This window comes from Passer montanus, unplaced genomic scaffold, assembly GCF_014805655.1.
Source record: "Passer montanus isolate IOZ18808 unplaced genomic scaffold, ASM1480565v1 scaffold16, whole genome shotgun sequence".
In the NCBI taxonomy this organism is placed as follows: Eukaryota; Metazoa; Chordata; class Aves; order Passeriformes; family Passeridae; genus Passer; species Passer montanus.
In genome coordinates this window covers 11305034-11321613 of record NW_024363160.1, presented here as the reverse complement: position 1 = coordinate 11321613, position 16580 = coordinate 11305034, and the positions used below count along the sequence as shown (strand labels likewise).

The 16580-nt window shown below is 38.4% G+C and overlaps 1 protein-coding gene across 1 annotated transcript; it reads right to left on the bottom strand.

The window, feature by feature from the left end:
* Positions 1-368: 368 nt before the first annotated feature.
* On the bottom strand, positions 369-13975 carry LYPLA1 (lysophospholipase 1). The gene is made up of 9 exons (XM_039703101.1): positions 13851-13975; positions 13398-13429; positions 10337-10402; positions 8804-8851; positions 7887-7957; positions 7246-7319; positions 6377-6478; positions 5600-5776; positions 369-4186 (listed from the first exon to the last, which is right to left on the bottom strand). Exons 1-9 carry the CDS (start codon positions 13917-13919, stop codon positions 4133-4135), a joined length of 693 nt encoding a protein of 230 aa, XP_039559035.1. The 5' UTR covers positions 13920-13975; the 3' UTR covers positions 369-4132.
* Between the last annotated feature and the right edge of the window lie 2605 nt (positions 13976-16580).

Sequence of the window (16580 nt, the reverse complement as noted above, 5' to 3'; positions counted from 1 at the left end):
TGGTGCAGCAATCCAGAGTGAGAAGACTTTGGCTCTTCAGTGTCCTAAAATAACTATACTGGAAAATAACTAAATTTCTTTTATCTTTCAAAATTATTGCAAATTTCAAGAAAACAAGTTAAAATAAAATCAACCCGGAATTTGCAAACCACCCTCCAATCATACTTAGGATTCTTTCAACAAAGTAGCAAAACCTAACTTGGTAAGTGATTATCTTTTCAGTAACTACAAGTCATTGTTCTTCTCTATTATAGTATGCATACATTACCACACAATACATTTTCAAGGAGCCTCTAGAGTGCCTGTTTCACAGCACGGAAAAGCTCAACTTCCTTCAGGTAAGTATGGAAAAAATCCTTAGTACTTGCCCAAATACCAATTGAAATTTATTTCACAATGATTAAAAATTGAAAGCTTTTACATTTTCCCTAGTACAGAAATAGTTTCCAAAGTTAAGATTTCTTATCATAAATAAAATTAGTAAAATAAATTACATTTTAGATGTTTATAGTAAATATAAATGGCTTATATTTCTTAACACAAGGAGTAAGTGTTCAGTATTTGTTATAAAATTTAAGAGACAGGCCTTTTACATATGGCTTCATTAACATCTTAGTTTGCCCTCATCACATCCATCAACCCAAATAAGACTTCTACATAAAAGATGCATCCAAATGATATCAATGAAGTGCAGTATACTCCATTAGAGAGAACATGTTTTAATTAACAGCTCTAATACCAGTTACAGTGTACAGTACTTTTACCAATCTACTGTGTTGTAATTATACAAGATAGGACAAAGAGACCAAATCATACACAGTACAGACCCCAGTAAAGTTTTACCTCAAGAATAGCTGGAAAATTTGGCTTATAATATGCAATTCAACATGTTTATTCAAAAGTGGGCAATATATTCCAACAAGAAGTCAGACTTCTGACAGCACAAAACAGCAGTCCAATTTAGGTACCATTTTGAAATGAAGAACACATTAAGGAGTTAGATACCCATTGAAACAGACAGATCTGCAAGCAAGGTATTTTCTTATCAATGCTTTCACAGGTTTGATAGACATCATCTCCTTAGGTGGAAAGTCTAACATTACAAAGAATAGACATTATTGGAAAGTTTCAAATTGTAGTTTAAGAGGATAAGACATTCATATTTAGAACATTGACAGTCCAGCTTCTCCATTTTAATAGAATACTATGAAACCTCCCCCATCAGAGTGAGCTGTTACTCAGCCTCAAGTACATGCATTATAACAACAATCCCAGCATCAAATCACTTCAGGTAGTGAAGATGTTCAGCTGCAAGATCATACACGGAGCTTTCGAACCAGCTGGGAAATTACAAAAGACAGGAGGTCAACGTGTACAAGTGTAACATGGCAGGACACACAGACCTGAAGTTTCCTCTAGCTTCTGGGGTCTTTAAGAACTCCCAACTACAATATAAACATATACTCCTGAATAAAAAAAAAAAATTAAAAGAGGAGTATTCTTCCTAGAATACAGAAATTCAAAGTCAAAAATTTACTTTTACTGACTTTGGTAACACAGCTCTTTGTAGATATAGCAAGCAGCAAAGCAATGAATGATACAAGAAAGAGTCTTGTTATGATAGCTGAATGTTTGAACAAAGTTAACACATAAAAAGCATTTCTAGAAAAACATCTGAAAGCACCATGTGACAGCTGAAGCTGGCTTGGATTAGAGTGTCTATGTACTAGAATGTGACCACACACTGTAAACACAGTTCACCAACTTGAAGAAAGTGTTATGGAGCTAACACAGAAGGAAGCTAGGGCAGATCTCATTTTAACATTTTAGAATTACTTTTTAAAACTAATTCTTGCAGAAGGAAAAATATGTGAAATGAGTGTATAGTCAATTAGAAGTTAAGACAGATGAACAGTTACCAACAAATCGACAAACAGAACATGAAAATAATGAAGGAAAAATTAGAATCTTATGCAAGAACTTTGGAAATACACCAATGCTCAGGAAATTATTTAGACAACAGGGGAATGAAAAGAAATCTAAAAACTAGGAGAAATAACATATAGTTTGCTTACCAAGACTGCAATTTAGTAGAATTGCAAAATCAGCTAATGCAGCTTGGGAATAACTCCAAGCTAGGACATAATGTTTTCTCAAGAGAACTTTGGCACAACTACAGTAAGAATATCGTGGTTTCTTCTGTGAACTAAATTAACTGAAAGACAAATTGGCAGATCTATAGAAGAGAGAGACTGAGAGAAATTACTAATTAAACTTCAAAGTTAATAAAAATGCCCTCAACTACACAGATGGAATATCTAAAGCTGTTTCATTACCATTTAAGAAAAAAAACTCTTTTTCAATTTTACATATTAAGAGATGTTTAATAACCCAGAGAAACTGGATCAGAAAAGAAGCAGCTTCCTAAAAATGAAGTGCAACATTGAAAAAAAAATCACTGAAAACTGGTTACTCAGATTAGGTAAACAGGTCAGATCTCTGGCAGCAGCAATGTTAGAGAAGAGATACAAAGGTGCAATTCCTCACGTATGTATTTGTACTGGCAGATAGCTGATGTAAATCCACATGCACTGTAAGAGAACCCTGGGAGAGGAAAAGTACCTTAAATTCAGGTGTGAAGCACAGTGCTGACATGACAGATATATCCAAAATAGAAATATTCTTTGACTGAAATCATGTTACAGGTTAGAACATTGTTATGCAGCAAATTATGCAGTAAAAAGTGTAGTGCATTGTTTTAAACATTCCTAGTGTGGTGACAGCCTCTGAATGCCACAGAACAGCTGCTCCCAGCAGTAAATTATGGCTCTGAACTGAAAAAAAGCTATTGAGTGTGCATCAACCCCTGCAAACCTTACAATTTTAAGGTTCTGAAAGAAGAAACATTCTGTATCTTGTAAATTTACTCTTTTTTTTTCCCAGGATATTCATATGTTTAAGCTATACTGATCTGGGAAAATGTAGAAGGATAGATTTTAAAAGACAATGTTTTGTTCCTATTCAGAAAAAGAAATATCAAATTTCAACATGTAATAAGAGAAGGTATTATATGGTATCATCTAAAAGTATCACTTTAAAGTTTAGCTAAGTTATACCCCAATTGCACTTATATTTCTAGCAAAAATAATTCAAATAAGTGTGTGTTACAAATGAGAATTCAACAATACACAGAACTAGGTAGCTGCACTATTTTCAGTTATTTTCTCCAAAGCACAGAGGAAAAAAATCAAAACAATGTTCTGTAGTTGTTTATGTGAAATACATAAACAAATAAAAAATATAGCTGAAGCATCAGATGAATATTCAGTATGAAAACAAGAATTTTTTTTAATGAAACTCAAATTAATCCTATGTACTTTTTCAGAATTCTGTTCCAAGTCAACATTTGCAATGAGTTTCAAAGAAAATAGACAATAAGACAAACAACAGTCTAATAAGGAATGAGTCCCTTTAGAATTTCCACAGTGTTTATCTATATGAACATTCTAAAATTGAGGTGGTTTGAATACAAGAAATACCTTTGCTGACTTCTAGCCATTATAGAACAACCCTCCTTATCTGTTAAACAATCAACATATAATCCTTAAGCTTTATCCCTGGTAGCATTTATTCTACCATCATATGCCCACTATGTTACATGTTCTGTACTTTATGCCCACTGTGTTTTATGCAGTGTTCTTTATGCATTCATTACCTAAAAGAAATGCCATATGTTTTCAATGAGTTTTAAGAACAAATCACATTTCAAGTAAAACTAAACTGGTCACATCTATGTTGCTCACTTCAATTTAGTTTTTTATTACTTGTACAAATAGTTTGAAATTCTGCGATCAAGTAAAAAATAATCAGACATCTTAAAACAGTTACATTCTGTCATTGTTATCTAGTTCCCTCATTCACATCCTTCCCAGCACTGGGTGAAAAATACTAAAAAGATTACCATTTCTTGTACATGTGCATTATTTAATCTTCATTGTAAGTATAAATTTGCAACACAGTAGTAACACTGCAGGTATAGAAATAATGTTTCCTATCAGGCATATGAAAAGATTTAACACTCTACCACAGTTGATGCTGGTGTATTTATATAGAAAGCTTCTCACAGATCAGTTCAGTCTACAGGAGGTAGATGTTTGTCTATGAACTGTTTTACATCCATCATCTCCTGTTTAAAGATAAAAATATGTATTAGTTGAAGTCCTCTACTACTACGTAATCAGCTACACTAAATCATGCTTCAACATTTGAGTTATAATGAGCAGCTGGGCTAGAAATATTGAGCAATCAGTTACTTAATTACCACTCTGCACACAAGTCAAAGCCGATAACTTCACAGTGCTGATATGCACTCAGCAGCGGCTAAAATACAAGAAAAAAGCAAAGACTACTTTTTCTCTCCCTCTGAAGCTGAACAGGAAAGCTACATATAAAGTCATCTTGATAGCACCAGGCTGACTGCATAGCTAAGGCCACAGCTTCCTGTATACTTTAAACTTTTACAAGTTAGCAGCGGCATGAAAAGCCAGCAATTCCTCCTCCTAACCATTCAGTTTCATTTTCAGCATGCTTCCTTCCTCAAGGAAAAGAAATACAGCAAACAAGACTGAGAAACTAATCCATGGTAATCTTTTTTTTAATTAAGTCACTGTTGTAAGAAAGAACACATAACTATCTATTTGTGTAACAGCTCAGCAATACTACAGGCTAAATGCAATTCTACTGTGTAAATGTTACAAAGAGGTTGTTCAAAGTTACAGTTCCCACAAGATGTAACAATCTAAATTAACAATGTTACTGCTGCTGACAAATGGCAAATCTGTTCTTCCTCTCCTCTTTGAATTCTTGCTCCCATCACTTACTTTGCGTGAGTTCTGATGCTCCAGCTCCCTACAGCTGCAAACACCAAAGGCTGCAATTTTTGCCAATTTAGCAAATTCAAATGATTCAAGGAAGTTTCTGATCTGCCCCAGAGCCGGTACAAGGAGGAAGTGAAGGCTACAAGGTCAGGAGCAGAGGGAGTCCACCCCTTTCTGGCAGCAGGAAGTTATTACATCAGCTCAGCTCTCTGCTCAGCCAGAACCATAAATGCAGGTTCTGAGGCTGCCTCTTCCATAGTGTCACACCTCCCTCCCTCCCTCCCTACTCCTTCGATGTCTCCCTCCACAGAACTACCAGGATTCTTCTCTCCAAAACACCATCTTGGATTTATGCTATGAGAATTTGTCTTTTAATTCTAATCAGTTGTTTGGGGTTTTTTTAAACTAGGCAAATAATAAAAATTTGGGATGAAGAGCATTTTATAGACCAAGTTGCCTAGTCCCCAAAATACAGTCTTATGAGGAAGTTTGCACTAGTCATATACATTTTTGCTTTGGATGCTTTTTTAGCCCAGAATTCAATAACTCATCAAAACAAGTAGCATGAAGCACTTATTAATTAAAAAAAAAAAATAGAAACAAAACCAAAGCAAACTGAACAAACAAAAACTACCCCCCCCACAAAAAGCCTATAAATATTAGTTTTGAGGGAAAAAGAATTAACTACACCCAGCTAAAACAGGGTGCATTTAGAAAATTACCTCAAGAGATGAACTATGCATCATGCCAGAGTAAGTCTTGAAGGTTACATTGGCTGGATTTATCATAGTCTTCAGCTTCTCAACAGTGAGGGACCCAAACATTACAGGAACCAGGGGGTCACAGTCCCCGTGGCACTGAAGAACAGCAATATCCTTGTTGACACCACTGATAGGGCCCTGGGAAGGGTGGAATGACAGGAGAAGAGAAGAAAGAGATGCTAAGTAGAGATAAGGTTAACACCTTTGGAATAAAATGACCCCATGGCACTATACCCTGTGGCATGACAAGCAAATTGAATTCTGAGGAGAAATAGTACAATGTATAGTCTGCAAGCAGCTTGTAAGTAAGCTTGGTAACTGATAACACATTAAGCTCAAAGACCTGCAAATAAAATTTTGGCAAAAAGTTTTGCAACAGAAAGTCATAATTCTGGCCAAGTAAAAAAACTGAAACTTTGCTCAAACACCCAGTCTTTAATAAGATTGTGCCTTGCAGAGAGAACAAATGGCAAATAAAAATTAACCTTCAAGGACAATTTGTTATATCCTTTAAATTTTCTAGTAGTGTCATTTTAAGCAAAAACAGCAACTGAGTGTTTCTTCATTTTCCTTACTTAACAAAATCTAAAATTTCAATGCCCTTTTTTAAAAACTTCCAAATTATCAAAAAACAGTCATCATCTGGTAATAATGATGACCACTAATTCTTGCACAAGATTCAATCTTCAGTGATACTCATTCCCCAAGTGCAAATCATCTCAGGAAAGAAACAAATACCTGAGGAAAAGAAGCCCGTAGAGGAAGCCAACAGCTGAGGGCTACGACACCTGCTAATTTCTGATGTGTTGTAAGAGCTGTATACAGTGATAAAGCACCTCCCTAAAATAAAGAGATATAAGTATTGTTAGAATAATGACAGAAAAGTTCTTTTTAATGTTTGCTTCAAAATCCCTGATTTCTCCTTTAAAAGTCTTTTCCTACTGCAATCTATTCTTCTTTAGAGCCAACAACTAAAACCAGTATTTATGTACATTTTTTTTGCTTTTTCTCCTCCCTTCCAAGTCCATGTGGTCAATTCTGAAGTAAGCCAACAAATTTACTGTAACTAGCAGTTGTCCAAAAAAAACCCCAAAACCAAAGACTATTCCTCACAACATTTTATCACGGCAATAATTTTATCACAACAATGTTATCACTACTTTAATATTTAATTAATTTGCATGTAGACTGAGGGAGTTGATGTATGGACCAATTAATCAACTAACCTACCTACCACAGATGCCTTACAAGTGTAAAGGAAAAGATTTCCCAAATAAATACAGACCACCAAATATCTACCTAATTCAATTAAAAATATGACCAAAATTTTCAAGCAAAGCTATGTAGGTTATGTGCATAAAGATTTTAAACAGGCTATTTCTTTTAGTACATTTTTACACATGTATATTCATTTTCCAGTGAACAGTAATTATTTGCATAAAACAAAAAAAACTTAATTTGTTAAAGCAAAGGAAAATTGACCCCTTAAAATTTTAGAGGCATTTAACATCAGCTGATTTCAATTTAAGTGGCTGGGTTTCTGAAGTTAATAAAGCTAGGTTACTTCCCTAGAAAAAAGACAATGGTTCTTTCCAACAATACTTTACCTGAGAAAAGCCTCCCAGAATAATTCTATTAGAAGGAATTCCATTTTTTACTTCTTGATCTATCAGTGCTTTAACTGCAACATAAATAAAGGCCAGTCATTAAAAACCACTCCATTCTCTATAAAGTCCAGAAGAGGAAACATGCCTTCTTCCTGGCATCAAGAGAAAGCTAGTGAAGGGAAAATCTAGGCTGCTGTACATTAAAAGTACCAGAAGATCAGGAGCACAGTCAGAAATGTCAGTGCCACTGTAACATTTCCAAAGGAAAAAACATGTAAACAGGTCTTGCAAAAGCACCAGTGCTAGGAAGATGGCATCCTCTTCCAAGTAAAAGCAACACAACTAGATACTAATACTGCTCTGACCTGCTGTACTACCCAAAAGCTCTTAAAAAAACCCCTACACTTGTTCTCATATTTCAGAGTATGAAGTGTTTATATTGGTGAATTACTCTACTTGCTAATAAAGTTACAAAACAAACAATAAACAATTAGCTAAACTTTGGTCAGTGATAATACTATATACACATACTCTTTTCCCTAAAAAAATACTGGCTTTAGAAAACCTGTTTGAGATTGATAGTTCATTTTCAGGAATACCTGGAAGTACTTTTAAGACATAAAAAATACTCTTAAATATACCATTCTCTGCTGCCTGCTTGATCCCAGCTTCATCTTCCTGTGAATCTGGAGAAAGTCCAATGATATCAAACCTTACAAAAACATCAACAAGAGCATTACTCATTAGAGCATCCATTCCACTTCCTTAATACATAAATAATGAAATCTGGATGTTTTCCAGACAAAAATGTTACCTGTCATTTTGTTTAGTACCAACTACCCATAGATCACAAGAAACAGTGCACAATCTGTGAATGTGGCTTAAAAGACTAGATCTAGTCAACAAGGCTATTCTGACTTTTGACATCTTCTGTAATTTACTGCAGATTAAGCAGGACAGTTTTGATATTTGCTGAAAAAATATTAGCAGGAATTTTGTTGCATGTAGAAATTAAGGTATGGTTTGAAAAAACACAAGAAAAACAAGCACAAGTTACTTTGTGGGGGGTGGCAGCGGAAGCCCAAACTCCAATAAAACTGAAGACTGGTTTCAGATCATTGAAATCTATGATGTTCTTCTCTATTCAGAACTGATGTTCTAAAGAACAGTTTCTACATATCCTACTGACCCACCAAATATTACTCACTAGTAGCAATAATATTTCCACTCCAAGTCTCTACTTCTACTGATTAGGAATTCAGACCAATGCATACTACAGACCATACCTGCAGAATAAAATGGGGTTTTGTTCTAAAATACACAGATTAGTCCTGAGGAATAATCACTACCACAGATACAAAATGATAATTAGAGTGTACTCATGACAGCCCTTTTAGTTCTGTTCTTTTATAAGAAGAGAACTAAAGTAAAAAGGTTTACACTTGGATGTGATTAAACCCAGATACTCGGGTTGTTAATGATTTTAAATTAAGAACAATGAGTTCATAGCCCCAGATATAATTTGATTAGAACCATCTGCATTTGAACAAATACTTACCATGATGGCATAGACATGTTCATGTTCAAAGAAACAGGCATAACTGGCCTAGAAATGAGAATGAACACTCCTGACATAAGATATATACTGAAATTCAATAATGCAGATGCAGTAACATCATGAAATTGCCTATCCTCTAACCCTTACTTTTAAGCAGTAATTAACATCAACTCTTTTGCAGCATCTGTTGAAGAAACTCTCTTGAAACCTGCCAGCCCAAACACATTTAATATTCAGGGTTGAATTACCACTCTCTATGGAGAGCAAGCAAAACGTTAATGGGCTGCTTTAAATGTGTGTGTGTGCAAGTGCATATATCTTATATATGTATTTTTAACACACATATATTATTTACTTATTTTTAATTAGGAATTATTTATCACAGTTCCATTCACAATTTCAGTGGATTAAGGCACCTTATACAGCAGCATCACCAGGAAGCAGCCAAAAGCAGCACATGGTGGAGCCTGGCCACGCATGCTTCTGTCAACAGCTGAATCTGCTTAGGCAGTGCCTGCCCTCACTGCTGGACTCCTTCCCAGCCCTGTGCTGCTGTGTGCAGCAAGACAGCTCCAGTGGATCATGTCATGGATCAAACCTGGCTTGAGCTTTAATCTATAGGGGCTGAGCAGCATAAGTTCTGCAGGGAAGGACTGAAAGAAGACAAAGGGCAAGCAAAGAAAACAGCAGATATTGCTAAGCGCCTTTTGAATGGTTCAGCAAAGCTGGGACTTGTGGTAAAATAAATAAATAAACCACAGTTCAGTAACACACCAAAACATTGCTTCCTTCTCTCCCTATCATGTCTATTCCATGTCTGCCAAGACCACTGCAGCAAGAGACAATCTGAATTTTGTGTTAAAATAAATGAAGATTATACTTTATTAGTTCTTCTACCACCAAGTCAATAGTAGATAAATCTTACTGCCTTATTTGCTGATGCCTGACCATGCTTAGAAGTATTTCACTTCTCAAATTGCACACAAAGACAGCTGAAATTGCATTATTTGCTAAAAAATCAATATCCAGTCAATCTTTAAATTTCTTTGTAACCTACGGGAAGTTTCAATATACTATACAAACCCAAGTTTAAGTACAGCTGGCTAATGCAAATTATGTGTAATGGTAAGTAAAATTTAAAAAAATTATTCCGTGATAAAACTGTTTTTGACAAAGAATTGTTGGAGGAAAAAAGAAACCAACAAACAACTCAATCCACTGGGAAAAAAAGTAAAAATAATATAACTTTGTACCTAAGACTTTCCAAATATGTTCTCAGTCTCAGTACAAAAGTACCAGAACCAAAGTACAAAAACAGTTTTACCCCAAAGTAAATCACACAGAATGTCCTGAAAACAAAAAACATTTAATAGCATCAACACTATTTTAGAATGGGCTTTTATATAAAAAACCAAAATGCAGAGATAGCCAGATACCATCTCACTTCTGAGGTGTCTCTCTGACATCTGCACAAGTGTCTTAACAGATGATGTCTCTACAGAAAAAGGTAAAACAAGAAAGTTACAAACTTACGCATGTGGGCAAATGTATTTCACATGGGGGCTTTTGATACCAGCAAGTGCTTCTGACCATCCATGCCTGTTAACAAAAACATATTTAACTGCTTTTATAATTTGGCTTAGCTTTTATTTCTGAGCTGGTGCATGAGCACAGACTAAATATGAAACATGTTAAATTAGATCAATATAAACACACTTTTAGAAAATGTTTACATCAGTATACTATGAATGTAGTAGTAAACTTAGAAGGTTTGTTCAGCCCTTGAATGCTTGTGGCATATATATATACAGTCAGGAAGACTTGATCTAATTCGGGTGCCATAGTTGTGCTGCAGCTACAGAACTTTCGCTTTGGCTCCAGGCAAAGCCTACTCTGTATCTGTCTGGCTTCATTAATTTGTGTGCCACAACAGATGCACACAGGTATCCTGCTTCCAGGCAGCACAGAGGCTGCTTTGCTGCTCCTGCAGAGTTAAGACAGCTTCTCTGACAGCCAACTGTGAACCACAATTCTTGACGTGGGACAGCAGCAAACTGACACCTAAGCTAACTCCACATGGATCCAACCCAATCAATCAGCCCTATTAACTCCAGCTCAGCTTGAATGCTCTTGGATTCAGACAGTCCTGAACAACACCCCAGACTGCAGTAGATTTTTAATCTCAAGCAGATGCTGTATATGAATGTCCATAACAAAACAAGATCTGCACAGCAGGTGAGTTATTGAGCTTCCTCCAAACCAGAACACTGGAGAGCATAAGGTCAAACTCACTCCAGGCCTCATCTAGACAGGAACTGGCCTTGACCCAAATCTGAACCCATGCACAACAACTGCACATGCCTGCACTTGGCTTTCCAGAACACCCAATAGCACCTGTATTTCCTGATTTTTCTCATAATTTAGTATTCCTAACTCACCCACTAAATTAGATACTGGAAATTTGGTTCTAAGCAGGGAACACCTTTAACAAATTTGTCAGTGATACATTTGAACTAATCAGACCAACAGCAGACCTGCCATAAAAGTTTTATTACCATCCTGAGAAGTTAATTAATGCATGCTACCTGAAGTTGAAGGCATTTCCAACACACTGACATCACAGACATTTGAAACACTGACTGTAGTATCTCAGCCTACTTCCTATCAGTACTTTTAGATATATTATCAACAAATTGCAGGAAATATGATTTGCACAATATTTGCAGTATCACAGAGGGTTGAATAAGAGTCTAAAGGAGGAATATAGAATTTAGGGACATTTTTTAGCCAATTATGAAGCTTAAGTTGACAAATTTGAAACGCAACATTGTGTACATACTAATGCAGACTCCTCAGAACAATTCTCTATGCTGCACCTTTTTTTCAGATTTTGACAAGTATGTACCAATCTTTAAGTGCCATATATAGAGGAGCTAAGACAGAAAAAGCATGTAACCTCTGTTAAACACTTTCCAGAGTAAGAAAAATGCAGTTGGTAAATGGAAGTGATCAATTTAGAAATTAATGTGAAGTGGAACAGGTCAGTTTAAACTGGAGGAAGTTATAAAATTGTTAAAAGGTTTGCTTCAGACAATTTTTTGGGTCACTCCTACAGCTTTTACTTTAAAAAAACCACAAACAACAGTATGTCAAAGGCAGCCTATCTAATCTAATCTGCAGCAGATTAGAAGAAGAAATACACCTAAATCGCTGAATTTCCACAGAGATGTCATGTCTTGTCAAATGCAGACATTACAGTATGCTCACTGCATTTGCAAGACTGAGGCTGTGCATTAGCTCTGACACTGAAATGGAAATGCCACCTTGTCCAGGGAATTCAACTCAGGTTAAAGACAAAGTCTCTATTTTTTACCCCCTGCCAAAACAAGCACCAAGCCAATTTACGAGGACTCAAATTCCAAAAGCTCAAAAGATTCTGCAATCACTTGCTGAACATTTGGTGCCAAGATGCAGGCAGTACTGCTGCCTCAGCTGCGTCCTACCAGCAGGAAGGAAGAGGGGTAATGCAAACAAGGTGTTGTGTAAGCACAACAAATCAGAGCAAAAATCTCCACTTGTAGAATACTGCCAAGTGCATGGACTTGACTCTTTTCTAACTTACTAAATGCCCAGGTTATGCAAGTTTTAATTCTGACAGCTAATTTTAGTTTGTACTTTGGAAAAAATAACATAGCAAGTTGCAATGTAGAGGCAACATTCAAGTTCCAGGTAACAAAAAAAAAAGTTCTTAAAAAAATTATGTAATTTTGGCTCAAGGGAGCACAATAGACAAAGCATTCATGCTACTTATTTTCAGTATCCAAGTGCCAATTCCTTTAAAGTTTTCCACTAAAAAGGCTTCAACACTCTCTTAACTTGTTAATTCAATGACTTTAATGAATGCATGCTTATTTCTGGGCACACACAAGCTTCAAAAGGAAACATTACATCAGAGCTAGAATGCCTCCCAGAAATTCCCTACTCTTTCCATTTCTACTCAAACATAGAAATAACAGGAACAAGGCAACAGGGCATTACACATTTTATTTGGCAGGGAGTTTTTTGGAGTCTAAAGACTGTATTTCAGAGTCAGAAATCTGTAGACATTAGGTGACTACTTTGGAGTTTGCTTATGTAAATCAAAGAGGTCTGGGTTTTAGTGTAAGTATGGCATATTAATGAAGAAACCATGGACTAACTGCAGCTATTGGCAAACCAACAATCCACAAGTCTGGAATAAAAAAGAGCTTTAAATTTGGACCAACACAGGAATAACCAGAAACCCACTCTCAGGAAATGATCAGAAAACCACAGACTTATTTTTCTACAAAGTTTGTCTCAGGAACAAAAGAGAGATCACATTCAGACCAAATCAGGTGAGTAAAGTTTTCAAGGACTTGGTGGAAAATTTTAATTACACAGTTGTCACCATCATTGCAGGGCACGTGAAGTTTTATCTGCTGTTGGCTTTTGCATTCAGTGAAGGGCAAAATAAGAAGCTTAAGTAAATTTTAACTGCTCACGTGTTTAAAATATGCAGGTTATATTTGAAAGTATAATAGCTACTGAGTATGCAATAGATCAGAATACACACCCGGTATCTCCTAATCCGTGAAGAAAAATGACCTGAGGGAAATAAAAGAGCAACAACACACACACACGAAAAAAAAAAAAAATTTAAAAAAAAAAAAAAAAAAAGACAAAAGGCAGAGAGGTTTAGGATCACTGAACAACCACGCGCACCTCGCCCACGAGCCCACCCAAGGTCAGGCGCAGCTCGGAGCGCGGCACCACTTTCTCCCAAGAAAACTCCGCTTCGCTCACTTCCCCTCCCCGGCCCCGCCGCCATCAGCGGCCGCTCCCCGCGGGCACCGCTGACCTTCCAGGTGCCGAGCCCGGCCCGCCTCGGGAAGGGAAGGGAAGGGAAGAAGGCAGAGACCCGCCGGGCCGGGCGCCATCCCCCTCGGCCGGCCGCGCCTCGCCCCCCGCCCGCCGCGCCAACAAAGCGGGGCGCGGCGCTGCCTGCCCGCGCCCCCGCCCCACTCACGGCGGCCGTGGCCTTCCTGGCGGCCGGGACGATGGCAGGCAGAGGAGCCGACATGTTGTTGCCGCACATGCACCGGGCTGCGGGGCGGCCGGCGGGACTCGGGCCAGCGGCGGGGAGGCGACGCGGGAGGCGGCGGAGCCGGGTGGGAGGGGCGCGGGCGGGCGGGCGCCTTGTGCTGTGCTGTAAGGCCCGGGGGAAAAAGGAAATTACGGTATTCTTAAATAGGTGAAATAGAAAAGGCTAAGTCACGGGATGGCTGGAAAAGCAGCACAAATATAGCAAACAGCAGGGCTAGACGGGGCTCATCTGCACGCATCGGGGCAGATGCCTCCACCGCCGAATTAAATCTCTCGGCTTACAGCTCCCAAGTCACTGATTCTTACTCATCTTGAAATGTGTTAGGCTATTCAGGCACTCTGGTTGAAGTTACTGGATCATTCCAGTCCATTCCAAATACTTAGACCGACTCTGAATATGTATGGCAAACACATTTCTATCAGAAGGGAATACTTTGTTCTTTGTCTTCTATTCCATACATCTTTGTCAGACATTTACTCCCAGAAAATCAATATGCTCATTGTGTTTGCCGGGTGGTAAGTGGCTGCCGTGGATGCTTGTTTGGCAGCTCCAACAGCAGCTGAATGCACACTCTGCTTCTTTTACATCCTTCCCACTGCTGTGTTCCACACCAAACAGGGACCATTTTTCACAAAGCTTTTGCTCATCATCATCACCAGCACTGGCTGCATAAAATCTGTTGGAGGAGCCTTTATGGCAGATGTGTAACATTAAATACACATCCTCTTTTGCCATGATTGTTAGGCTGCTTTGAGACATAGCATTGATGCCAGGGCATCCCTGTTATTGCAAAAAATTGATTATTTTCTCAGGTAAACTTTTTGTGGTTTGATTTGTCTCTAATTTAGTGTGTGCACCTGCCTCATGTACTGTACCCAACTCAAGTCTGTTAAGAAAATACAGTTTGTGCACTAAAAATTCTTCAAAGATTAAGAACTGCACATTATGTCAGGTGCTTATTAAGTATGCTCAACCTGACTCTTGCTCTAGATCATGTTTTTGGGACACAAACAAAATTCTCCTTTCCCTCTCTACTCTGCTATTTACCATGTAAATGTCACTTCCATAAGGTGAGCTGCTGCTGAACCTCCAGCCTAAGAAGTAATAGTCTGCTAACAAACAGAACAAGATTTCAATATTTCAGTCAGTAGAGCTGGAGTGATCTTACCTGAATTCCCAGGTGCTGCTAGCATGGCACTGGGGAAACGTGAGCTCTGCATGGGCTGGGCATGGGGCAGTCTGCTGGGCACAGACAAGTGTTCCAGAAACTGACCTTCAGGAACGCCAAAGGAATTGCTGAAAACATCTGAGCTTTCAAAAACTGCTACACTGGCTGTCTCTTCATAGTGAGATATCTATCTTAGGTATGACACTTTTCTACCTGATTTGAAATTTCTGTTTACAGCAGTAAGAGTTTTACAAGGCAAAGCATGCTTTAAATTATTTCGTTTTCTCTGCCCTAGAGGATAAAATGGGCTTAGATAAGATGGTTGTCCATGCCAGCATCTTGTGTATTGTTACAGTGTAATTTTTCTTAATTTTTTTGAAGGGGGTAAGAAGCTACATAGATTTCGTACTGAAACTCACAGATTTCTGCAGCATGATTGTCATTTTACCTCCATTTATTCTCAGAGCTGGCAGAGCTGCTGCCTGATCCCTTCTCCAATCTGAAGCAGACATTGGACATGGAAGAAGATACTGTCACACAGAAGTTTCAGGATGGAGAGCAGGATATTACACTGAGGAGTATCAGCTTCCACAATGGGAGCTGTCCTCTCTGCTCTGTAACTCCACAATGGCAGCTTCTACAATTCAGTTCCTCACTGCACTGAACCTGCACCCCACACACCCTTCCCAGCAGAAGGAATATGCTGAAAGAAGCTGCTGCATGGTTTTCCACTAGGAACACATTTAAATTTAACAGACTGAAATGTGAAAATAATAACAGATGTGGTCAAGTACTACAGCAGCACTAGGAACATCTCTGTCTCAGTCTTGACTGCAGTAATTTTCTTCCCAGCGTTTGGTGAGGGGCTCTGTTTTGGATTTGTGCTGAACACAGCAAGGGTAATTCAGAGATGTTTTTGTTATTGCTCAGCAGGGCTTACACAGAGCCAAGGCCTTCTCTGCTTTTCACATTGCCGTGCTCATGAGAAGACTGGGAATGCACAGGAGGATGGGAGGAGACACAGCCAGGACAGGTGACCTCAATCACCAAAGGATATTCCAGACCTTATGGCATCATGCTCAGTATAGAAAGCAGGGAGAAGAGGGAGAAGGAGGGGGGATGTTTTGGGTGATGGTGTTTGGCTCTCCAAATAACCATTACACGTGGTGAGGTCCTGCTGCCTTGGAGACATCTGACCACCTGCCTACCCATGGTAGAAAGTGAATTAATTCCTTCTTTTGCTTTGCTTGGATGCGCAGCTTTTGCTTTCCCTGGTGATCTGTCTTATCTCAACCCACGAGTTTTCTACTTTTTATCCTTCCAGTTCTCCCCCGCTCCCGCTGCTGGGGGTGGGCCCGTGCTGCGGCCGGGGTTAAGCCAGGGAATCTCCACCGCAATGGATAATTCCAGTACCTGCACGGGGCACCTGAGCAAGGCTCGGCGCACACAGGCCAGCCGGGTTTAGATGCAGCCCGATGGTTTTA